The following is a 24,697-nucleotide window of genomic DNA, read 5'->3' as shown; positions in this document are numbered from 1 at the left end:
GGCGGGGTGGGTAGTTTGGTGAGGTGGGTAGTTTGGTGAGGTGGATAGTTTGGCAGAAGGGACGGTTACAGGCAGGTCAGAGCAGGTAGCCAGGGATGACCTAGGTCAGAGCAGGTTACTGGAGCAGGTGACCAGGATGAGTTAGGACAAAGCAGGGAACCAGGAAAACAGATGTGAACTACTGATTAGAACTGGTGGAAAAGGTTGTTTCCTGAAACTACAAGGAAATTAAATTTTAAAATGGAGGACAAAGAACTAAGCATATTGACATACTGATTCTTTGAAGAGAAACTTGGAGTTCACTATGTCTCACAACCCTATGACAACCTTGCAATTGACAGATGAGAAAATGTAGGCTCAAGAGAAGTGAAGCAACTTACCTGAGGTTACACACATGCAAGTGGCAGAGCAAGGATTTGTATCTGCGTCTCCTGACTCCCAGTCCAGGATTTCCCACCACACTACTCACTGTTGGGCAGGATGGAATCAGATCCAAAGGCAGCTTAGCTTAGGGGGTAACACAACCTTGGAGCTCACTGGCCTGAGCTCAACCCAGCGCCTTCATGGATTGAAGTGTGACAAGTTACCTTTACTTCTCTGGGCTCAATTTGCTCATCTATTGAATGGTGATAGAATGACAGCACCACCTGAGTAGGGTTGTTGGGAGGATGAACTGATACAATCTACACAGTCACCCTCCTGGGGCACAAAACAGAGTGGAGAGAGTATCAGCGAGGCAAATGGAAGATGTCCAGCACCTTGCTGCGTGAAGTGTGGTATTTAGACCAGAAGCATTGGCTCCACCTGGGAGCCCGTGAGAACTACAGCATCTTTTCAACAGAGGTAAAGCCCTTGGGTTTGTTGCTACGTTTAGGGGGCTTATCAGTTCACTAACCGTACCATGTTATGTCATCGGCTGCTCACCAGCAAGTCGACTTCTGTAGAAGGAGCTTTTAATTTGTCATATTAGTTCACTTCATAGGGGTTATTACATTCCTTTTAGAGTTTAATATGATCTATGGTAGATGTGGTATTTCAAATATTAGTGGGGAACACGTGGCTAATTCAAGCAATAACTGGGACAACTTGATAATCATTTGGAAAAAAATCCAATCAAGTCCCAACATCATACTTTACATTAAAATGAACTCCAAATGATCTAAAGATGCCACAGTAAGTAAAAGAAAAAGGAAGAGAGGGGAGAGAAAAGGAGGGGAGGGGAGGGGAGGGGAGGGGAGGGGAGGGGAGGGGAGGGGAGGGGAGGGGAGGGGAGGGAAGGAGAAGCAAGGAAGCAAGAAAGGAAGGAAGGAGAAGGAAGGGGAAGGAAGGAAGGAATTTAATAATAAAAGTATTGAATGAGAAAAGCCTGAAACCATATGGAAAATATTTCTAAATGTGACTATATAAAAATTTTTGAATTCTGTAAAGCTTCCAAAAGAATACAAAGTTCAGAAACAAAAGGTAAGTCAGAAAGAGATATTTGCAGATGACATTTACCCAGTATGTGAATCAATAGGAAAATAAAGAGAACAAACAGAAATAAAAATGGTCAAAGGATTTGAATAGACAGTTCCACCCAAAAGGATATAAATGGGTTATAAGTGTATGAAAATATGCTCACTCTCTAAAATACATGCAAACTAAACCTAACCTGAAATAATTTTTCACCTATCAGACTGGCAAAAATGAAAAAGGTTAATTCCAGTGTTGGCAAGGATGTGAAAAAACACATTCTCATCCACTGTTGGCAGGAATGCAAACTAGTATAACCTTTTGGAAATCAATTAGGCAACGTATATTAGAAATGTTAATATTAACATCTTTTTGATTTTGCAGTTCCACATCTAGGAATCGATCCAACAAAAATAGACTCTTAAGCGCTCAAAAGCTATGCATACAAGGAAGCTTATGACAGTATTGTATATAAAAGCAAAAAGTTGGAAACAACCCGAATTTCCATCAACAGATTATAAAATACTGCACATCCCTACAATACCATAATATAACACAGTGCCATTTACAAGCATGAGTTAATTGTAGGCATTTAACATACACACATGTTCAAGATGAATTGTAAGGAGGAGAAGAGCAAGTCGTGGAGCTATATGAATAGTATGATCCTATTTTTCTAAAAGAATATATGTTAACATATGAAAGGGGAAAAAATCTAAAGGAATAGTTACAAAACCACTAACTATATTATATTTAATTCTGATGGGTGAGATTCTGTGGTCCTTTCACTTCTGTTCCATTTATTCATTTTTTTTCAAGAAATATTTATTGATCACATATTATTTGGGAGCCAGTGTGCTAGATTCTGGGGATTTGAGGTAAATAATGTCCAAAGCCATTGATCTCAAGGAGTTTGCATTCTATATTTCTACAACATCAGAATTCTTTAAAACAATAGTTAGCGTGTTAGGGAAAAAAAAGTTAGACATTTAAAGTAAATATTGTACTCTTCACAGATTATTTTACTTCTAAGCCTTCCTTACCTCCTGCTTAATCCACTGCATCAGCCTCTAGTCTTTCTGTCCCTCTGCTCTCTCCTTCCCATATGTTTCCTCCTTTTTCCTACAACTACCTAGACCCCACCATTATTTCTGCCCAACTTCTAGCCAAGCTCTCCTACAAAGCTGTCAGCGGCATCCTCCAAACTGTGATATCTTCCTTTGAATTGAGGATGAAAACTCATAGACACCCCATTCTGCAAATCATGTGGGATTCCCTGGGAGCCATGAGGCCATGTTCCTATCATTCAACAAACATAATGCCTAGCACACAGAAGGTACTTAGTAAACGCTAGCTGAGGCTGGTACAGTGGCACACACCTATAGTCCCAGCTACTCAGGAGGCTGAGGCAGAAAGATCACTGGAGCCCAGGAGTTGGAAGCTGCAGTGCACTATGACCATGTCTATGAACAGCCTCTACACTCCAGCCTGGGCGATAAAGCAAGACACTGTGTCTAAAAAATTCAAAAGTAAGCACAAATTTTAATTTTAAAAAGTTTGTTGAATAGAACTGTGTTGGCAATGAGGTGCACTGCCCAGATCACCCTTCAGGACTTTTGAGGGGAAACCGTTGACTGCAAGCTCCCAGTGGCTATACTGTTGGATCCTTTGTGGTATCCTCTGGCTACTCCCAGTCAGTGACTGAGCATGGTGTGGTACCAGGACCTGGCCACATCCGCATGATGTAGGACACAACCTGTGCTTGGAAATCCCCCATCTGCCTGGCTGAGACTTCCCAGAACTAAGCTGCAGTCTGAAGCTCTTACCCAAGTCTCCTCACTTCCCACTCTCCTTTCTCAGGTGTCAGGGAAAGGAAACCATGTTGCATCATAGTCTGAGGGCTCTCCTCATCCTTTTCCCTCCTTTCCCCTTTCTCTCTCTCTCTTTTTTTTTTTTTTTTTTTTTTTTTTTGAGACAGATTCTCACTTTGTCGCCCAGGCTGGAGTGCAGTGGTGTGATCTCTGTACTCACTGCAACCTCTGCCTCCCAGGTTCCAGCAATTCTAATACCTCAGCTTACTGAGTAGCTGGGATTTCAGGTGCATGGGACCAAGTCTGGCTAATTTTCTTTTTTTTTTGTATTTTTAGTGAGACAGGGTTTCATCATGTTGGCCAAGCTGGTCTCGAACTCCTGACCTCAAGTGATCCACCCATCTCAGCCTCCCAAAATGCTGGGATTATACTCTTTATCCTTTGTAGGTATTTTTTCCAGAAAAAAAAAAAATCTAGCCATCTAATTCTTAGAGGATCCAAACCAACAGAGGGATCAATGGGGAAAAAAAGGCTGGAAGAGAATTCATAAACAATAAGGCTATAGCTATACTTGCATAGAAAGATGTGCTGGAGCTGTGCTTCACAAACTTCAACGTATGGTGAGTCACCTGGAGATCTTGTTGAAATGCCAGTTCTGGTTAAGTAGGTCTGGGGTGGGCCCCGGATGCCACATTTCTAACAAGCTCCCTGGCGATGCTAATGCTGCTGGTCCAAGAACCACAGGTGTAGCAGCAAGGTGCTAGACATCGTCCATTTTCCCCTGCTGTTTCTCTTCACCCTGTTCTGTGCCCTAGGAGACTGACCGAATGGACTGTATCAGCAGGCTCCAAGCCTCTAGCTTCCAGTAGGGTTTACTAATGAGGTGCACTGGCAGGAGATCAGAGGGTAGGAGGAGAGTGAGGTCAGAGGTTTAGATTCCTCTGAGAAGAGCTCCTTACTGGGTTGCTGTGGGTTGGCTCTGTCCCTTTACCAAAGGCTGTAGCTCCTATCAGGTAGGTCTCTGCAGTTTTCTCTCTTGCAGAATTCCAGTATCTGCTCTCCCCTTTTCCCCTTCTGGCCTGGAGTGGTAACAGCTCTCTACTATTACCAGCCCTGGAGTACTGCACCATCCCTTGTGGCTCTTAGTAAATCCTGCCTACGCTTCTGTAAATGGTCCTTTAGTAAGCATTCCCCAGCTCCTCAGCCAAGTGTGCCGTCTGTTTCTTGGTGGGATCCTGGCTGCTTCAAGTGCTGTCCAATGCAGTATTTTTACAAGAGCAGAAAACCGGAAGCAAGCTAACTGTGCCTTGTTTCTGTTTGTTTGTTTGAGAGTCTTGCTCTGTCACCCAGGCTGGAGTGCAATGGTATCTTGGCTACTGTAACCTCTGCCTCTCAGGTTCAAGCCATTCTCGTGCCTCAGCTGCCTAGGTAGCTGGGATTACAGGCATATGTCACCACACTCGGCTTTTTTGTTGTTTTTGTTTTTATATTAGAGATGAGATTTCACCATGTTGGCCAGGCTGGTCTCAATCTCCTGGCTTCAAGCAATCCACCCGGGTAGACCTCCCAAAGTGCTGGGAGGCCAGAGCAGGTGCATCACTTGAGGTCAAGAATTTGAGACCAGCCTGGCCAACAGGGCAAAACCCTGTCTCTTTTTCTTTTCTTTTCTTTTTCAGCACATACCACTACTGTTCCAGCAGCGAAACCCCGTCTCTACTAAAAACACAAAAATTAGCTGGGTGTGGTGGCAGGTCCCTGTGATCTCAGCTACTCAGGAGACTGAGGCAGGAGAATCACTTGAACTCAGGAGGCAGAAGTTGCAGTGAGCCAAGATCGTGCCACTACACTCCAGCCCGGACGACAGAGTGAGACTCCATTTCAAAAAGTAAAAATAAAATAAATAAATTATATTTATTTATTAAAAATAAAAAAATAAAATAAATAAATAAGTAAAATGATTAAATAAATCACAGTACATCTGCTGAACGGTATTTCATGCAATCATTTTTTAAAAATACAGCAGTCTGTGTTCACCTACATGGAAAGGTGCCCATTCGTTAGTGGAAAAAGAAAAAAGAAAAAAAAAAGCAAGATTCAGAATAGCATGCATAGCATGAACCCATTCATTTACAAAAAATGTAAATCGTACCTTTGTTAAGGCTTGGAATGCAAGTGACGACAATGCTGCTCAAAATAAACCTCACCAAAAAACAATGTGGGGGTGATTTCCTAACTTAATCTCTCTCTATCACTTGGTTCTGCTTCTTGGTTCTTCACTCTAAGGCAGGCTATCTTCAAGTGGTGGCAGAGTGCACACCAGTTTGGCTTACAACATCCTGACATCCTGATAATAGCTGGCAACCTCAGTGGAGGGCCCTCATTCTCAAGAAAAATCCTGGGCTGAGCCGGGCACAGTGGCTCATGCCTGTAATCTCAGCACTTTGGGAGGCTGAGGCAGGAGGATCACTTAAGGTCAGGAGTTCAAAGCCAGCCTGGGCAACATGGTGAAACCCCATCTCTACTAAAAATACAAAAATTAGCCAAGCGTAGTGGTGGGTGCCTGTAATCCCAGCTACTCAGGAGGCTAAGGCAGAGAACCACTTGAACCCAGGAGGGTTGCACCTCTGAACTCCAGCCAAGATTGCACCACTAAACTCCAGCCTGGGAGACAGAGTGAGACTCCATTTCAAAAAAAAAGAAAAGTCCTGGGCTGAGGCCAATCAGGATATGTGCTAACCACTGATGTTCACAGACTGTGAGTTGGGGAGAAAGGCTTCCCGAAAGAAAAAGGGTGTCCAGAGGGAATATTTCATAACAGACATTTGTTATCCTTTTTGACTACCCAGTATCTGAACCCCTCTTCCTACATCTGGGAGTCCCCTACCTTCTGGGACAGAAACTACCTCCCACTATTACAGATGCCAAAAATGCCAGAAACTCACTTTCCCAACCTCCCTTATTGTCAGACAGCACACATGACCCAGGTTGGGCCAATTAGGTACTCCTACCTCAGCCTCTGAATCTGAAGCCAGTAATACCAAAAAGGGCCAGAACCAACCCGATCTTGTTACAGGGTGCAGCTACAGCATTATATTTGGGTCATTGTTCCTGGCTGTGGGGCCTCCAGAACTGGTTCTCAGGCTCTCATGGGATCTGTGAGCGACAGAAGAACCTTGTACTAAATCCTGCAGCTTTTCCAGCACCTAGAACAGTGTCTGGACATAGCGGGCACTCGATACATATTCGTTGAGAATGGAAAGAGAGTTGGACTCGATGTCGGAAGACCTGAGTCCTACTCACAGCTCTCCTGCAGAATAGTTGTGGAGACTTTGGCAAGACACAACCTCTTTGTGGCTCAGTTGCCTCCTCTATAACCTGGGGATGATCATCTGGGCCATCCCCACTGGCTGGCAGGCCTGCCATGAAGATCAGACAGTGGGTCTCCAACTTTAGCATGCATCAGAATCACCCAGAGAGCTTGTTAAAATACGGGTGGCTGAACCCACACCCAGAATTTCTGATTCAGTAGATCTGGGGTAGGGCCAGAAAAATCTGCATTTGTAACAGAGTCACAGCTGGTGCTGGTGCTGCTACAGTGTGGGACACACTTCAAGGACTACTGATAAAGAGAGAGAAGGCATTTCATTTTCTTTTGGGCTTTGTAAATGAGATTGTGTTCTTAATTTTGTTCTTAGCTAGAATGTTATTGGTGTATCAAAATGCTACTGCTTTTTATACATTGACTTGCTGTCCTGAAACATTACTGAATTTGTTTATCATTTCTAGGAGCCTGTTGGCAAAGCCTTTAGGGTTTTCTATGTATAGATTCATACTATTGGTAAAGAGAGAGAAAGTTCAACTTTTTCTTTTCCTATTTGAATGCCTTTTATTTCTTTTTCTTAGCTGGTTGTCTGGCCAGGACTTCCAGTACTATGTTGAATAGGAGTGCTGAGAATCTTTGTCCAGTTCTCAAGGGGAATGGTTCCAGCTTTTGCCTGTTTAACGTGATGCTGGCTGCGTCATAAATAGCTGCTATTATTTTGAGGTATGTTCCTTCAATGCCTGGATTTCATTATAAAGGAATGCTGGATTTCATTGAAGGCCTTTTCTGAGTTTATTGAGTTGATCATATAGTTTTTATTTTTGATTTTGTTTATATGGTGAATCACATTTATTGATTTGCATATGTTGAGCCAACCTTGCATCCCAGAAATAAAGCCTACTAGATCATGGTGAATTAACTTTTTGATGTGCTGCTAGATTCTGTTTGTAATATTTCACTGAAGATGTTTGCAGCTACGCTTATTAGTAATATTAGCCTGAAGTTTTATTTGTTCATTGAGTCTCTGCAAAGGACATGAACACATACTTCTCAAAAGAAGACATAGAGGCAGCCAACAAACATCTGAAGAAATGCTCAACATCATTAATCATCAGAGAAATGCAAATCAAAACCACAATGAGATATCATCTACACCAGAATGTCAATTATTAAAAAGTCAAAAAACAATAGATGCTGGTAAGGCTGTGGAGAAAAGGGAATACTCATACACTGTTGGTGGGAATGCAAACTAGTTCAGCCACCGTGGAAAGCAGTTTGGAGATTTCTCAAAGAACTTAAAATACAACTACTATTTGACCCAGCAATCCTACTACCAGGTATATACCAAAAGGAAAAAATTTATTCTATCAAAAAGACACCTGTATGTTTATTGCAGTGCTGTTTACAATAGCAAGGATATGGACTCAACCTAAGTGCCCATCAACAGCAGACTGGACAAAGAAAATGTGGTACAGAGCCAGATATGATGGGTCACACCAGTAAGCCCAGCATTTTGGGAGGCTGCAGTGGGCAGATAACTTGAGCTCAGGAGTTCGAGACCAGCTGGGCAACATGGTGAAACCGTGTCTCAACCAAAAATACAAAAAAATTAGCCGGATATGGTGGCAAGCGCCTATAGTCCCAACTACTCAGGAGGCTGTGGTGGGAGGATTGCTTGAGCCTGGTAGGTAGAAGCTGCAGTGAGCAGAGATTGCATCATTGCACTCTAGCTTGGGTGACAGAGCAAGACCCTGTCAAAAAAGGAAGGCAGGAAGGAAGGGAGGGAGGGAGGGAGGGAAGGAGGGAGGGAAATAGAGTGGGGTGGGTGGGAAGGGAAGGAAGGAAAGAAAACTGGTGCATATATACGACGGAAAACTATGAAATACTATGCAGCCATGAGAAAGAATGAAATCATGTCCTTTGCAGAGGCATGGATGCAGCGGGAGGGTCATTATCCTAAGCGATCTAACAAGAACAGAAAACCAAATACTGCATGTTCTCACTTATAAGTGGGAGCTGAACACTGAGTACACATGGACACAAAGATGGGAACAATAAACGCTGGGGATCACTAGATGAGGGAGGGATGGATGGGACTGCAGGCTGAAAAACCACTTGGGGAGTATTATGCTTACTGCCTGGAAGACGGGATCGCTGGGACCCCAAGCCTCAGCATCATGCAATTTACCCGTGTAACAAACCTGCACGTGTACCCTTTAATTTATAATAAAAGTTGAAATAAAAGAGAGAAAGAGATAAGGGACAGGAGGCGCTAGTTGCCCCAGAAGCCCTGCCCAGATGAAGGAGAGGCATTAAGGGCACCGCAGGACACCGTGAGGAAACAATAAACCCGTTCGTTCCTTAATTCAGCCGCTTCCTTGCTCAAGAAGCTGAGGTTCAGTGCCACGGGCTGCGGAGGGGTCAGCGGAGTCCGCTGTTCAAGTCAAGGCCCAGGCAGCTGCGGACTCAGACCCGGGCCCAGGGCCCTGGCCGCGGCGTGCGGAGGGGCTGGGGCCGCCGCTCCTACCTTTGCCCTGGCAGGAAGTCTCTGGAGCCCCGGGACAGTGAGGCGAGCTGACGCCGAAGAAGCAGAAGGGGACACGCGGGCCTGGGGCAGGCGCTCCTCTGAGGTTCCCTGGACCCCCGAACGCGGGCACTGGAGGCGCGCGGTCCCGGCTCCGGCGCGCTCCCAGCACACAGTGGGCGCGCGGTCCCGGCTCCGGCGCGCGCCCGGCACACAGTAGGCGCGCGGCCCCGGCTCCGGCGCGCGGCCGGCACACAGTAGGCGCCCGGCGCCGGGGATGGCCGGAAGGGGGCGCCGGTTGGCGGTATCCGGGGGCGGAGCCGGCACGGCTGGCAGGGCGGACGGGCCCGGGCCGCGCGTGGCGGCGGCGATGGGCGAAGGCGGGCTGCCCCCGGCCTTTCAGCTGTTGCTGCGCGCGTGTGACCAGGGCGACACGGAGACCGCGCGGCGGCTGCTGGAACCGGGGGCGGCGGAGCCAGCCGAGCGCGGCGTGGAGCCGGAGGCGGGGGCGGAGCCGGCGGGGGCCGAGGCGGCCGGGTCCGGGGCCTCAACGGCGGTTACGGTCGGTGCTCCGGTGCCTGTGGACTGCTCGGACGAGGCGGGCAACACCGCGCTGCAGTTCGCGGCGGCCGGGGGCCACGAACAGCTGGTGCGCTTCCTGCTGCGCCGCGGCGCCTCGGTCAACAGCCGTAACCACTACGGCTGGAGCGCGCTCATGCAGGCGGCCAGGTGAGGCGGCGGGGCCCGGGGGACCGGGACCAGAGTGGTGCTAGGCGCTGGCCCGGGATGCGGTCCCCGGCGGCCGGATGCCCCGGGAGGTAAAGAGTTAAGGACTCCTTAGAGTTGGAATGGTAAACTTTGAGTAGTTTTTGGTAAACTTTGAGCGCAGACGGGGAAATACTTTTGAATTAACATAAAATCAGATTCTTAGAAACTGTGGCCTTTCAGAATAGAATCTGGAGACTTCGAATGGAATCGCAGGGACTCTGAACCTCAGAGATTTATTTCTTACTGCAGCAAGGGTTTCCTCACAACCTGCCTTCCCTCCCTGGCTTGGCGTTGAGGATCCTGCGAGACCAGGCAGAGTCTCCACCCAAGGCAGTGGTGGGCAGGCCAGGCAAAGGAACGGGCTTGAACAGAAAGGTTTGAGTGCCTCTGGAGTCATGGGGGAAGGTATCTGGTAGAAATGATGTTGATATCCACGTGGAGACCTGCGGATGCCTAAGAATTAGCCAGGACAGAACAAGTGGGATGTGGGAAGGGCATGAGGGGAGGCCCATGCAAAGGCTTAGGTGCACGAGCTGGTAGGACTGGTAGAATGATGTATGAGTAGAATGTATGAGTAGAATGATGTACTAGTCCTCCCTGGAGAGAAGGCACATGCCAGGTAGTGGGGGGTGGCGGTGGGGGTGGCGGTGGGGTTGGGGCTGAGAAACACTAGCTGTCCTAGGTTAATAGGGAACCATGGAAGGTTCTAGGCAGAATGTGTGATGATCAAATTTATGTTTTGCAAAAATTACTTTCCTTGAAGTGTGAGAATAGAGAGTTAAGCTAGAATCAAAAAGGCTGGTTCGGTGGAGTTTGCTGTAGTCTGAGTGAGAGGTGATGGTGGCATAGACCAGAATGGAGACAGTATCAGGAGGGCACCCAGATGAGTTTGATATATTCAGGGAATAAACCAGGGAGTGATCTTTGTGATATATTCAGGAAGTATATTTAGGGAGTTGATGACTGGCCCTTGGGGAGGGCTTAAGGGAGACAGCAAGGATCTGTCTTGGATGACTGGGCATGATGGCAGTGAATGCCCTGTGCTACAGCGCACAGAAAGCCCAGGTTTGGGAATGAGCCGGACCTTCAAGCACACTTCAAGTGAGAGTCTGCGCACCCCTCTCCACCCTGAAGAAGAGCTTTCCAGCAGAAACTGTAGCTGAGAGTCTGGAGGGTAAAGGGGAGTCTGGGCCTAAGGATTCAGGCAGTTGCTGGCATACTGATGACAACAGGAACTTTGGGATAGAAGGAATTAGCCAAAGTGAATGTGCAATGTAAGAATGATACTAGTCATAATAGATGACTGTCAATCACCCATTGCCACAAGACAACCACCAGAAACCTGGTGACTTTCTTAAAGCAACAGCTGTTTCTTTTGCACAGTTTTGCCACTGTAGTCTCATCTGGCTTCTTCATGCGTCTCGTCAGCACCATGCTTACATCTATGTAAGGGTCCTAGATGATTTTGTTGCTGAGGGCTGGCTTGGATGTCTGCTGTGGCCATGGATGTACCTGAACTGCTTCTCTTTACTCTTCCAGCAGGCTAGCCCAGGCTTGTTCATGGGTCAGCAGCAGGGTCCTTAGGATTGGAAGCATAGTGATCTCTTTTCTTTTCTCTTGGCCAAAGCAAGTCACAAGTCCATCCCAGCTTGAGAGAATAGATAGGCTTTACTGCTTGATGGGGAGGAGTTGCAAAATCACATTCCCAAGAGCCTGGATACAGGGAGGGGAGTAACCACTATAATTTTTGCAACTTCTGTGTTAATATTTATTGAACACCTATATGCAACCCCTGTTCCAGGAGCATTACACGTGTCAACCCATTTTACCTTTACAACAGCTGTATGTGGTAGGCACTGTTACTACCAAGACACAGAGGTCAGGTAGCTTGCCCAAAACCACACAGTTATCAAGTAGAAGAGCCAGGTTTTGAACCTGTGCAGTCTAACTCCAGAGCTGCCTGTTCCTAACCATTTCACCAGGGCAGAACCCAGAGAAACATAGGCACTTAAAGATTGGACAGTAAAAGGAGTAGTCAGGAATTAAGGAAGGATTTCAAGTGCTGGCAACAGTGTCACTGCAGAGAGGGAGAGGAAAGAGGACTGATTGAACACAGGAGGTTAACACATCAGAGGCTTGGGTGGGAGAGTTCCCTGGAGGTTAGGAGTCCAGGTGGGATTGCAGTGGTAGAAGAGTGAGTAGTTTGAATACACAGGAAGTGCACATGGCCCTTTCACTGGGCTTGGGTTTGTGGGAAGCAGGATACTTGCTTAGGGTCTAAAGAGGGTTTTTAGGATGGGAGAGATGTGAGCGGTCTTACTGCCAATGTGGTCAGTCATGAAGGAGTAACCGGCAGGCTTCAGGTAGGGAGGGGAGGAGAGTTCTCTAAGCTGAGTAAACATTGTTTTTCATAGAAAAATGGTTCTGAATTCCAGCCTTTTTTTTTTTAAAAGAGGTTTATAATTAAAGCAATGTTATAATAAACTTTAAGGACATTTTACATTTAATTTTTGAATAATATATTCATAAGGTTTAAACATGAGACTACACACACGTACGTGTAGTGGTATAGAGTGAAGTCTGTCCCCCCCCATCTACCATCTACTCGGCCCCACCCATCACTCAGTTTCTTGCATATTTGGACAGGATCATTCTTTTTTGTAGGATGTTTAGTAGCATCCTTGGTCTTTCCTCATTAGGTGCCAGTAACCTGCCCTGCAACCAATTTGTGATAATTTCAGTGTTTCCAGACATTGCCACATGTCCCTCTGGGGGGCATGATAGCCCCCAGTTGAGAGCCATTGCTTTATACACATGAGCAAATAAGGTTGTTCTCTTCAGCCCCCTTCTTATACGCTATGCACTGTTCTGTAGCTAGATTTTTTTCATTTAATGTACTTTGGCAGTCTTTCCATATTCTGTGATTACTTTAGGCTCACCTGGATAATTTAGGCTGCTCTGCTCAATGCCAGCCAGCTGATTAACAACTTTCATTCTATCTGCAACCTCAATTTCCCTTTGCCAGTAACATATATCTATGGCTTCTGGGATCAGTCTGGGGACCTTCCTCATTTTTGGATAGCCTCACAGTGTTTCATTGTATAATTTGTTTAACCAATTCCCTGTTGATGGTCATTTAGGTGGTTTCTAGTCACTTGCTGTTACATTCATGCTGCAATGCATGATCTGATACATATGTCAGTTCACACACGAGTAAGTGGATCTGCACGAAATTCGTAAGTGGGGAATAGAGGCATTTGTAATCTTGATGTGTACTGCCTAATTGCTATCCATATAGGTGTATTAGTTTTCTATGGTTGTTGTAAGAAATTGCCACTCCCTTGGTTTAAAGTAATACAGATGTGCTATCTTACAGTTCTAGAGGCCAGAAATACCAAATGGGCCTCACTTGGCTGAAATAAAGGTACTGACAAGGCTGCATTTCTTTTGGAGACTAGAAGAGAAGTTTCTTGCTTTTTCAGCTTCTAGAGGCTGCTCACATTCCTTGGCTGTTGGTCACCTTCCAGCTTCAAAGCCAGCAGCAATCACATCACTTCCACTTCTGCTTCCATCCTCACATCTCCTCTCACTCTGAGTCTTCTGCTTTCCTCTTCCACATACAAAGGACCCTGTGATTACTTTAGGCTCACCTGGATAATTTAGGCTGCTCTGCTCAATGCCAGCCAGCTGATTAACAACTTTCATTCTATCTGCAACCTCAATTTCCCTTTGCCAGTAACATATATCTATGGCTTCTGGGATCAGTCTGCGGACCATTGGGAGCCCATTATTCTGCTTACTACCAGCAATGCATGTGAGTGCCTGCTTTTCTATAGCATGTTTCGCCAACAGTATATTGTCAGCCCTGGATTTTTACCCATCTCATGGGTGAAAAATTATTTCTCAACCTGGCTGTGATTTGCACTTTTAAGTGGTAAGTGAAATGAAGCATCTTTCCATATGTATGAGCCCTTTGTTTCTCTAAAAGGCATTGAAAACCCAAAATTCTTATCCATAATTTTCTCTTGTTCTTTTCCTTTTTTTTTTTTTTTTTCCCTTGAGACAGAAGCTTGCTCTGTCACCCAGTCTGGAGTGCAGTGGTGCAGTCTCAGCTCACTGGAACCTCTGCCTCCTGGGTTCAAGTGATTCTCCTGCCTCAGCCACCAGAGTAGCTGGGACTATGGATATGCACTACCATGCCTGGCTAATTTTTTTGTATTTTCAGTAGAGACAGGGTTTCACCATGTTTGGCCAAGCTGGTCTTGAACTCCTGACCTCAAGTGATCCACCCACCTCAGCTTTCCAAAGTGTGGCAATTACAAAGTGCCTGGCCTTACCCATAATTTTCTCGTTGTGACCCAATAATATTTTATATCACTGAGATCTTTTCCAAATGTTACAGAGTTCTAATCTAATTCAGTTTGTATCACCAGCTAAATTCTGTCCTGCATTATTTTCAACTGTATTGTTTTCCACTGCTGTGGGGATAGTCCATCCATGGGACAGTACTGTGTTTTGCTTAGCCATTTCCCAGGCTTTGGACATCTATGTGAATCTACAAACGTACTTTGGAAATGCAGCCCATTTATAATGTGTGGGCTGCCTGTTTGCATGGGCGTACTAAGTCCAGTGTTTTCTGCACCCGTGAATGTGCTGGGGTCCTTCGTTTTAAGACACCTGATTTCTTGCTTAGAGCAACCTGGGGTGATCAAAAAGCCTTTCAGGCTATCAGCCTTTCTTCCCTCTTAGTCTCATTATCTACTCTCTTAAGCTTTAAAACTCCAGGTACATCTTCCTCCTGCTACCCATCTGCCCCATGTCCAAATCTGCCCATTCTGCCCCTGTGGTAGCCTGTAAACCCACACCCTTCCCTCCATCCCCTCTGCCTCAGCTCAGGCCAGACCTTTATGGTGGTCTCCACTGCTCTCCTTTTCTCCCAGTGTACACACATACATATAGTGGTACAGAGTGAAGTCTGTCACCCTGTCCACCGTCTACTCAGCCCCACTCGTCACTCAGTTTCTTGCATAACCTTCCAGAGTTTGTTAATACCAGGGTTTCTTCTACCTTGGTACTGTTGATGTTTGGACAGGAGCATTCTTTTTTCTCTGATCTCTCCTCTACAGAGCTTCCAGATCTTTCTGGAATGAATGGTCATGTCCCCCCATGCAGACTCTTGCCAGAGCACTTGGCATGGCATTGGAGGCTCTCGTGTCCAGACCCCTCCTGCATCCTCTCTTTTGCTTTTTTCTTGGCTTCCTAAACTCTGGCCAAGATAGTTTCGTCCAGGCCGTTTTTATATATCTATATCTATATCTGTATTTTTTTCTGACATTTATCAAGCATTTGCTGTGTGCCAAGAATATTGTCTCCGCTTTACAGATGAGGATCTGAGATTGAGATCACAAAATTTTCTCATGAGCTTGCAGCTTGTTAGAGTAGACTTGGAGAGTCTGACTTCAGACTGCTCATCATAACCACATACAGGGAAGCCCCTTTTGCCTATGAAACCCCCTCTTCCTCTCAGCTTAGCTGCTTCTGTGAAGCATGTCATGATAGCTCCCTATTCTCTGGTTCCTTCTCAGCAGAAAGGCCTCTGTGGTAGCATCCACCACATGTGTCAATGCTGATTGGCGTCCTCAGTACCCAAACTTGGCCACACATTAGAATCACCAGGATGCTTGTCTAAGTGCAGATTCTTGATTTCCTTTTCTGGAGATTATGATTCAGAAGGCCTGGGGCAGTGAGGGGAGTAAGGGACAGGGACTCTGTGAGAAAAGGCTCCCAGTGATTCTCTTGTATGGTAGGTTTGGGAGCCACTGATGTGTGTCTCATCTCTGCAGTCCACCGAGTGCATGCCGAGTGGTCCTAGTGAATCCCCCGAGGAGTTTACTGAGTGAGGTTTGTGACTGCAGCACTGACATGTCTTGGAGTGTCTCAGAGACCAGTTTAACAAGTTCTGCAGGATAGTCTGAGCCTGGGTACTTTAAAATGTGCTGTTTTCTCAGTTGATGTGACACTGACTCTATATTCAGGGAGCACCTCTGCCTGTGTTGAGTTGTGCTCCAGCTTTCTGCTGCATAATTCCTACTAAAAGGTCAAGTTGAGGAGTAGTATGTCTAGTATGGAAAACTTTCAGAAGGATGTACAGTGTGTCTGTCATTCAGATCGGGGTAGGCAAATGCATGACCTGTATGCTAACACCTTCCAGCCTTGTGCACTTCTTCCTTAGATCTGAATATGCCCCAGAATCCTGGTCAAAACCACACCCCTGGCAGCCACCATGCTGGGTCTAAGTAAGCATCAGTTTATCATCCCGGCTATCTGTGTGGATCAGGCCAGACTGTCAGACACCCTGTGCTTTGGTCTCTTGTGGGTGTTTTAGCATTAGAAATGGTTATGTTCGTGTTTTTTTCCTGTTCTTAAAATAACACGTAACCTTTGGCTGGGCACGGTGGCTTATGCCTATAATCCCAGCACTTTGGGAGGCCCAGGTGGGTGGATCACAAAGTCAAGAGATTGAGACCATTCTGACCAACATGGTGAAATCTCATCTCTACTAAAAATACAAAAATTAGCTGGGCATGGTGGCACATGCCTATTAGTTCCAGCTACTTGGGAGGCTGAGGCAGGAGATCACTTGAACCCGGGAGGCAGAGTTTGCAGTGAGATGAGATCACGCCACTGCACTCCAGCCTGATGACAGAGCAAGACTCCGTCTCAAACAAACAAAAAGGTAACCTTTATTGAGCACCTACTTTGTGTCAAGCACTGTGTTAAATGCTTTAAATAAATTAACTCATTCAATCTATATAAAACCTTAGGAAGGAGGTCCTGTTGTCACCCTTATGTCATAGATGAGAAATTGAGGCACAGAGAAGTTAAATAACTTGCCCAAGACACATAGCTACCAAGTGGCTAGTCAGATTCACACCTAGGGAGGTGGCTCCAGAGCCTGTGTTCCCAGCCATGAATTCTGTAACTGATAGTTTCCCTCTTGGTGTTGGTGGCGAGGAAGCAGCTTGCTAAATTTGCCAGAGTCTTCTGTCCAAGGGATAGGTTTGCATAGTATTTATCTTCCTTTCCTACCCTTCATTTCCTGCCTGCCAGTGGAGCAGAGCTAGACTCTCAGCCCGGTGCTTTGGTAGGGGAAAATGTTTGCCAGCTCTTTAAGCACAGGTGTTCATTGCTGAAATTCGTCAGTAATCACAGCACCTGTTCAGAAAGCCCCTAGCATGCCCACCTCTGGTAATTACCTATTAGAAACTTAGCATCCGTAGTATTATCTCAGCCTTGCTTGTATCCTTTTATATTTTCAGCATAGTTGAATGCTCTCTGGCTACTCACGCATTCAGAAAATATTCCAAATTTCACTATTTCTGCCCTAATTCAGCCCTTTTGTTCCTCCTTAAAAATTGGTTCTACTAGAGCTGCAATTTTGAGTCCAGGTTCAACTTTTGACTCTATCATGTTCAAATTGGGAGGCTTTAGATTAATTGCTTTCCACCATAATCTTCAGTTTCCTAATCTGTGAGTTTATCTCAGGGTTTATTAAGATCAAATGAGATAAAAATGTGACAGCACCTTGTAATCTGCTGTTAGGGATTATGCTAGATTTTATCTCCTGCTTGATAACTAAACCATGTATTTTTTAGAATCTCTTCTCCAGTGAAGGATATACCAGTTCTTCAGTGAGTTCCACTGCTCACCTCAGGACCTTTCCCTACATGGTTATGCCATTTATGCACTCATTTACTCAACTCATTTATTTGACAAAATTTACTGAGCTCGGTTGTGGATCAGCTACTATGGTAGGGGCTGGGGAAGCAACATGCAAGGAACCCTGCCCTGTCCTTGGAGAGCCTGCCATTGAGTAGGAGAGACAGTTAGAGAAAGAGGGCTCAAGTGCAGCCAGAGGCGACCTTCTAAATACATACTATAAGGCCAAGTTGCTCAGATGAGGGTCACTGACTTAGCCTGGTAAAGGGTGGTCTGGAAGCTGCACGGAGCAGGTGAGATCTGAGCTGATTCCTTCAGCAGGGGTGTGCTGAGTAATGAGGACAGGAAAGTCCTGTGGTGGGGTCAGGATGGTGAAGGTGGTGTTGGGGAGGGAGGGTAGTAACTGGTGAGTGTGGCTGGAAGGTGTGATGTGGGAGCGGGAGGAAGTGAGGTTGGCAAAGCAGACAGGTCTCTGACAATCAGAAGCTGGGGAGTGACAGATTTGGGTTCAGAGAATATCATTTGGGGTGGCATGGAGGATGGGCAGGAGGGGAACCAGACTGCAGGCAGGGAGACACTGAGGTGGAGCTTTCTGCATTTGAGTTGGTTTCAGTTTGCCTTGTCCCTTTCTGCTCTGGGAGGGGTGGCCAAGAGGCCCAGCCCCCTGCTGTTGATGGAGCTGGGTCACTAGGCTTTCACTCCGTAACTGAGGAGCCCCATACAGTTCAGGTTCATGTCCCAGGAGGTATTCAGCCCGAGCCTCGGACAGAGTTCAGCTCTGGCTGCCAGCTGCCAGCTGCCAGGAGGAGGGAGGTCCTGTGTTTAGATCAGGTGCAAAACCGGCTCCTGGAAAGAAAGACTGAGCATCGAGAAGCCCAGAAAGCTGCCTCACAGATGCAGATATGACAGTGGCTTTGCGGTCTGGGAAACGTGGCGTAGACAGCCCCTCTCTTGTCATTGTTTCCTTGTTAGCCCAGGGCCGCTTCCACCTCAGAGACACACAGCTCCAAGCCCACCAGAAACACCACAGAACAGAATTTTTCTGCCCTCTAGTGTTAAATAAGGAAGAGATTTTGCTGGGAAGAGGCATCTGTTTTCCTTCTCCTGGTATTAGGAAGTTGGTGGGTGCAGATCTCTCTCTCCAGGGGCCCAGCAGTGACTTCATTGAGAAAAGTCTGGCCCAGGCTGGCTCCTCAGCCACCTGCAGTAAACATTCCTGCCAGCAGGTGGCAGCAGGCCTCCGGACCATGGTGCCCAGCCCATCTGCTGACCACAGCCCTGCCACACCTCTTGGCATGGGATGTGTGTGTTTGGGGATGGGGAGGGTAGAAATGAATCAGATATGGGCCCTGCCTGTCTGGGAAGTTAGAGCACAGACAGAGAGACAGATTCCAGGCTATAAAGCATAATAAAATGGTCAGTCTGAAATTCAGGAGGCAGCGTGGTGTAGGGGAAAAAGCAAGAGCAGCGGGATTCACACAGACCTGTTCTGACCCCGATGCCACACTTTACCAGCCAGGTAACCTTTGGCACGTTGAATAATGTAACATGAGCAATTATAATAGCTAACAATCACCGACACTGATGTGATGCTGCCTGTGGCCAGGCACAGAGCCAGGTGCTTTACATATAACTCATTTAATCCCCAGCAACCCTTGAAGTAGGTACAGTTATAGCCCCATTTTACAGATCAGGAAATGAAGGCACAGAGAAACTTAAGTTCTTCCTGAAGGTCATATAGCTAGTGGTGGGGAGAGCTGGCTTTGAACCCAGGCAGGGCAGCTGCTCACCTTAATGATGGTACACCTGCATCTGTGGGGCTGGAACAGTGCCTGGCACAAGAATAAGACCTCTTATTATGAGAAGCTGTCAGGACTAATACTTCATGACAAATAGGGACTACATAAGCTGTCTCCTGATTGCTCTGCGTTTAGTGTCACTCATTCTCCATCTTCCTGGCAGATTCGGGCATGTGAGTGTGGCACACCTCCTGTTGGATCATGGAGCTGATGTCAATGCCCAGAACCGGCTCGGGGCCAGTGTGCTCACTGTGGCCTCTCGGGGTGGCCACCTGGGTGTGGTGAAGCTGCTCCTGGAAGCTGGTGCCTTTGTGGACCATCACCACCCCTCAGGCGAGCAGCCGGGGTTGGGCAGCATCAGGGATGAGCCCCTGGACATCACAGCCCTGATGGCCGCCATCCAGCATGGGCATGAGGCTGTGGTGCGTCTACTGATGGAGTGGGGCGCAGACCCCAACCACGCAGCCCGGACGGTGAGCTGGAGCCCGCTGATGCTGGCTGCACTCACTGGGCGACTTGGAGTGGCCCAGCAGCTGGTGGAGAAGGGCGCCAACCCTGACCACCTCAGTGTGCTGGAGAAGACTGCCTTCGAGGTTGCGCTGGACTGCAAGCACAGGGACCTTGTAGACTACCTGGACCCGCTGACCACCGTAAGGCCCAAAACAGGTCAGGCTGCATGCCCCCTGGGACTTTACAGAGGACCCCAAATTGTGCTTATGTGGCTTACGCTGAGGATTGCTCTACTGGAAGTACACACAGAAATCAGAGTCCAGCCCTGTAGACTAGTGAGACTGAGGAAGTGATGTGCTTAAGTATGGAGGAGATTGCCTGTGACATGCAGGTTCCAGCCCAGTCTCTGGAGAGTCTGATTTTAGTAACCTTGAGCAAGAGCCTGGAAGCTTCTATAGCAAGGCCATTCTCCCCAACCACATCATTCTGATGCAGGTGGTTCTGGGGTCCCTGAACAAGGTTTGGCAAACTTTTTCTGTAGAAGGCCAAATAGGCTATATGGGCCATACAGTCTCTGTTAAAACTACAGTGGTCAATTCTGCTAGTGTGAAAGCAGCCTTACGTAAGTAATGAGTAAATGAGTAGATGTGGCTATACTTGCAATATGTAAATGAGTTGGGTTTGGCTAGGTTCCAATAAATTATTACAAAAACAGGCAGTGGGGCATATTTGAGCCATGGGCTATAGTTTGCCAGCCCTTGCTCTACAATAGTGTGCCTGACGTCCTCTGCCCTGACCATTCCCCAAACACTAATTCATGTAAAATTGGTGAAAATTAGTTTTTTAAAAAAGATCTAGCTGTGCATTTTTTTTTTCCTTCTTGCCATCTCCCTGGCATGTAAAAAGTTGTCTGAACAATCCTGAGCAAATCTGCCACATGACATACCGCGTTTCAAAACCTCTAATGCACCATTTGCAGTAAGATCCCAGGGCATAACAGCAGGTGGGCAGCAGTGTATATAAGCATCTAGAAATGAGAGGTAAAAAACTGAAGAAAGTTATCTTCAGGTACATTGGCTAAAAAGACTTGAAAGTGTTAAGTTTGTTACCATTGAAAGAATATACAATAGCCCCATCAATCAAGAGATGCTGAAAATTTGGTAAGTGCTTATTAGAAATATACCATCCAAAAAAAATAAATAAATATACCATTCAATCAGAACAAGTCTGAAATAAATATATTTTAAAAGTCTGTAATGACAGAGAGGTGGCAATAATGAAGAGGACACTCAAATGAAAAGCAAAAAGTAGTGAAGGTTAGGAAGACCTATCTGAAGCCAAGAGACCTCTTACTTTGTCCAGGTGGGAAACTGAGGCCCAGAGAGGGAGGAAAGCTGGTCAAAAGTCACACACCCATTGGAAGCTAAGTGAGTGACTCTCAGAAGGTGAGGATTCCATGGGAAGAGCACCTTGAGGTGACTTTGCCCACCTGCAGCTCCTGCAGGGGCTCTAGAAGCTGATTTTTCACATGCCTCTCCTAAGCTTTTGCTTCATCTGTGAAATGGACACAATGACAGCAACTACTGCAGGTGGTGGTGAGCAGAAGGCTGGTTATCCGGTTCACCTTTGACGTGTGAGACACTCAGCCTGGTAGAGTGTTAGGGCCTCATAAAGGCTTGCAATTAGAAATTAGGGACCCAGTCTTCCAGGACAGGGTTTTTGTTTTGTTTTGTTTTTTTCTGACATAAGGCCATTGCTCTTTAAAGATTTGGGTTATTTGTGGCGGGGGTGGGGAAGGGATCTGTCTTTCCCAGGCCCTGCCGTGCCCAGCGTACCTGCTGTGCTGAATCTCCCCTCACCTTCACAGGGACCCTCTGAGGAGGGTGTTCTCCCATTTTGCAGCAGAGGGAACTCAGGCTTAGAAGTGGGCACTCCTTAACTTGCACCCGCCTGTGCCTACCGAGCTGTGCCTCGTCTGCTGTGTGTGTGTTCTCCTTCCCAGGTTTCCTCAGCCTCTGCATCTTGAATCTTCATGGAGTGCCCTCGGGCTGCTTCTGACAGGCCTCATTTTAGGATTGTCTTGCATTGTGGGATGGTGATGTCCTCATTTCCCCAAGATACAAAGGCTCAGACACATTGGTGGATGTGGCCAAGGTCACCATCTACTTGGTTCAACCTTGGCTGTGCCACTGCTGGCCAAGGGACCTTGAACTGATTGTCTGAGTTCAGCAAGCTCCCCTTTCCTTTTCCACAAATGGGTGGTAGGACTGACACCACCTCAGGACTGCTGTGGGGCATCATGTGAGATCCTTCCTGGCCCTGAGGGAGCACATCACAAATGGCATTACTCCATACTGTTGTTGGCATATTTGATGGGAGCAAACCTTGGGTCTTCCAGCAGGATTGGGTCATGTTCCCGTCAAGCAGACCCAGTCTGAGGCTCAGTTCTCCCTCTCTGTACCAAAGTGGTCTTGGTCATGTATAATTGGCCCTGCAGGACTTCAATGCCTTTTTTTGTAAAACAGTCATAATAAAGTCACTTTTCTTGGGAGGTTTTGTGAGGAATAGTAAGATCATGCCTATAAAATTTTTGTCATAGTGCCCTAGCACATAGACAACATCCAGTAAATGGAAGCTGCCATGTTTTGATTGATCATACATTCATTCTGATACTTTCCAAAGATGTACTGAGGCCTGCTATGTACCAAGCACCTTTCTAAGCACTTTGGATACATCAATGAACAAATGAGACCCAAATCCCTGCCACTGAGTACTATGGCCTCCATAAGGGGAGACAGGCAGTAAAGAGGAAATAAACATATTAAATATATAGTAGGATAGGTGGTAAGTGCCATAGGCTTAAAAAAAACAACAAGGGCAATGTAAAGAGGTTGGCTGTGGCAGAGCTGGGACAATGCAGTCTGCTCTGTGAAATGGAGTGGTTGGGCAACCTTGAGAAGGCGAGGCTGTAGCAGACATGCGGGAGCTGAGGGAGTACAGTGGCCCTGGGGGAATCCCTGGGAAGAGCCTCAGGTAGGGTGCAGACTGTGCTATTGATAATGACAGATGATAAAATAATAGGAGCCCCAGCTCTTACTGTGCAGTGCCCAGAAATCCAGCCCTCACCAGGGCCTTGGAGGTCCCCTGGTCTCTCCCTTGCCTTAGCAGCAGGACTGTCATTGTGATACCCCTGACTCCCCACTGAGGTTGTGGTGTGGAGGTTGGAGCAGATTTATTTTCCTTGGGATGTGGCAGGGTCCCGGGCTGCTTAGATATAGATGATAAAACTGATGCCCAAATCGAGGAAGAGACCAGCCCAGAGTCACTGGGTGTCAGGACACAGCTGCCCCTGCCTCCTGGGGTCGCACTTGGCTGTCAGTTAACTTGTGTCAGATGGTTGCTTAGCAGCCAACATAAGACCAGGTAATACTCTTTTCTTTGAAAAGGTCTTAGCATGAGAAGTCCCCAGCCCATAGCAAAGTTGGTTCTTGAATACTTGAAGGAACATGACATATTTTTTAAAAATCAGGTACAGAATTGTTACTGGATAGTATTTCACAGGCAGAATTAGATACTGTGTTCCATGTAGTGTCTTTACTTCCCATTAAGAATTCTGGATTTCTGGCTGGTGACTCATGCCTTCAATCCCAGCAGTTTGGGAGGCCAAGGCAAGCAGATCACTTGAGGTCAGGAGTTCCAGACCAGCCTAGCCAACAGGGCGAAACGCTGTTTCTACTAAAAATACAAAAATTAGCCGAGTTTGGTGGCATGCGCCTATAATCCCAGCTACTTGGGAGGCTGAGGCACGAGAATCACTTGAATCCAGGAATTAGAGGTTGCAGTGAGCTGAGATTGCACCACTGCACTTTAGCCTGGTTGACAGAGCGAGACTCCATCTCAGAAAAATAATTCTGGGGTTCACCTTTCTGGTTGCTAATAAAGAAAATAATTGCTCTTTGGATGGGGCCTTAACATTATCATTTGATCCCTGCAACAGCCAGGTGAGAGGGCTCTTATCCCCATATTCGTGATGAAGAGGCAGCTTACTCTAAAAATGTACACTGAAATTCACATGCGCTGACTCCACACTCAGTGTTCCTTGCCCCAGGCTGCAGCTTCCGCCCAGCTGCTCAAGTCCAGGTCAGCCCAGAGTCACAGGTGCCTTCTGGCAGCTGCTCCATCCCCCAGGATCAGTTAAAGGCTGCAGAAGGCCTGCGTTCAGCCACCCAGCAAGTGGACTGGCCATGAGGATATCTGCTCTGATAGGAGCAGGGTACTCCTTGGTCCAAGCTTGGAGGAAAGTTTGGGATGAGTATGTGAGGGAGGGACTGGCATCTGGTGGCTGCAGCAAGGCTCAGCTGTGCAGGTAGATGTGGGGTCTGGTCCCAGCCTAGCAGCTGGGCTTCAGGGGACAGCATGAAGACACCCAGTTGGGCAGTGGCCTTTGGGCAGCTGCGTATGCAGGTTTGGGGCAGGGAGCATGTTCTGATTGCTTCTTACGTGGGAGGGAAGGAAAACTGAACATTGGATCTTCTGTTGGCTGTGGCTGTGAACTTCCTTAGAGCTCAGCTGTTCAGTGTCTCAGGGGTCCTCTGCTTTGGAATTCAGATTGTACATTTAGTTTTTAGAAGAAAAAAATGTTTTTTTTGAACATTTTTCTATAGTAATCCAGGATTTTCCAAGACCCTAAGACTTTTCAATATATCTAAGAAAGGATATGTCAGTGTTTGTTTCACCTAAAAATGATTGCTTTATTTGCATGAGATCAGGCCATGATCTGCTGCTCATTTGTGTTTGTTGGCAAGATTGTCTCTGAAGTGTTTTCAGATATTCTTTGGTAATAAACCTTCCA

At 46.8% G+C, this 24,697-nt stretch overlaps 1 protein-coding gene across 7 annotated transcripts in view; it reads left to right on the top strand.

Moving 5' to 3' along the window:
* Positions 1-9,419: 9,419 nt before the first annotated feature.
* Positions 9,420-24,697, top strand: part of ANKS6 (ankyrin repeat and sterile alpha motif domain containing 6) — a 63,071-nt gene continuing 47,793 nt past the window's right edge. For all 7 annotated transcript variants that reach the window (XR_013535616.1, XR_013535613.1, XM_035253030.3 and 4 more), the window contains exons 1-2: positions 9,420-9,838; positions 19,559-20,061. Coding sequence is in view for 5 of the 7 variants with exons in the window: in XM_035253030.3 (XP_035108921.2) it covers positions 9,480-9,838; positions 19,559-20,061 (862 nt within the window). In the remaining 2 variants the exon portion in view is untranslated. The remainder of the gene's footprint in view (positions 9,839-19,558; positions 20,062-24,697) is intronic.

This window comes from Callithrix jacchus, chromosome 1 (assembly GCF_049354715.1).
Source record: "Callithrix jacchus isolate 240 chromosome 1, calJac240_pri, whole genome shotgun sequence".
NCBI classification, from domain to species: domain Eukaryota; kingdom Metazoa; phylum Chordata; class Mammalia; order Primates; family Cebidae; genus Callithrix; species Callithrix jacchus.
The sequence above is the reverse complement of the archived record's forward strand: the minus strand, read 5'-3'. Positions and strand labels throughout refer to the sequence as shown.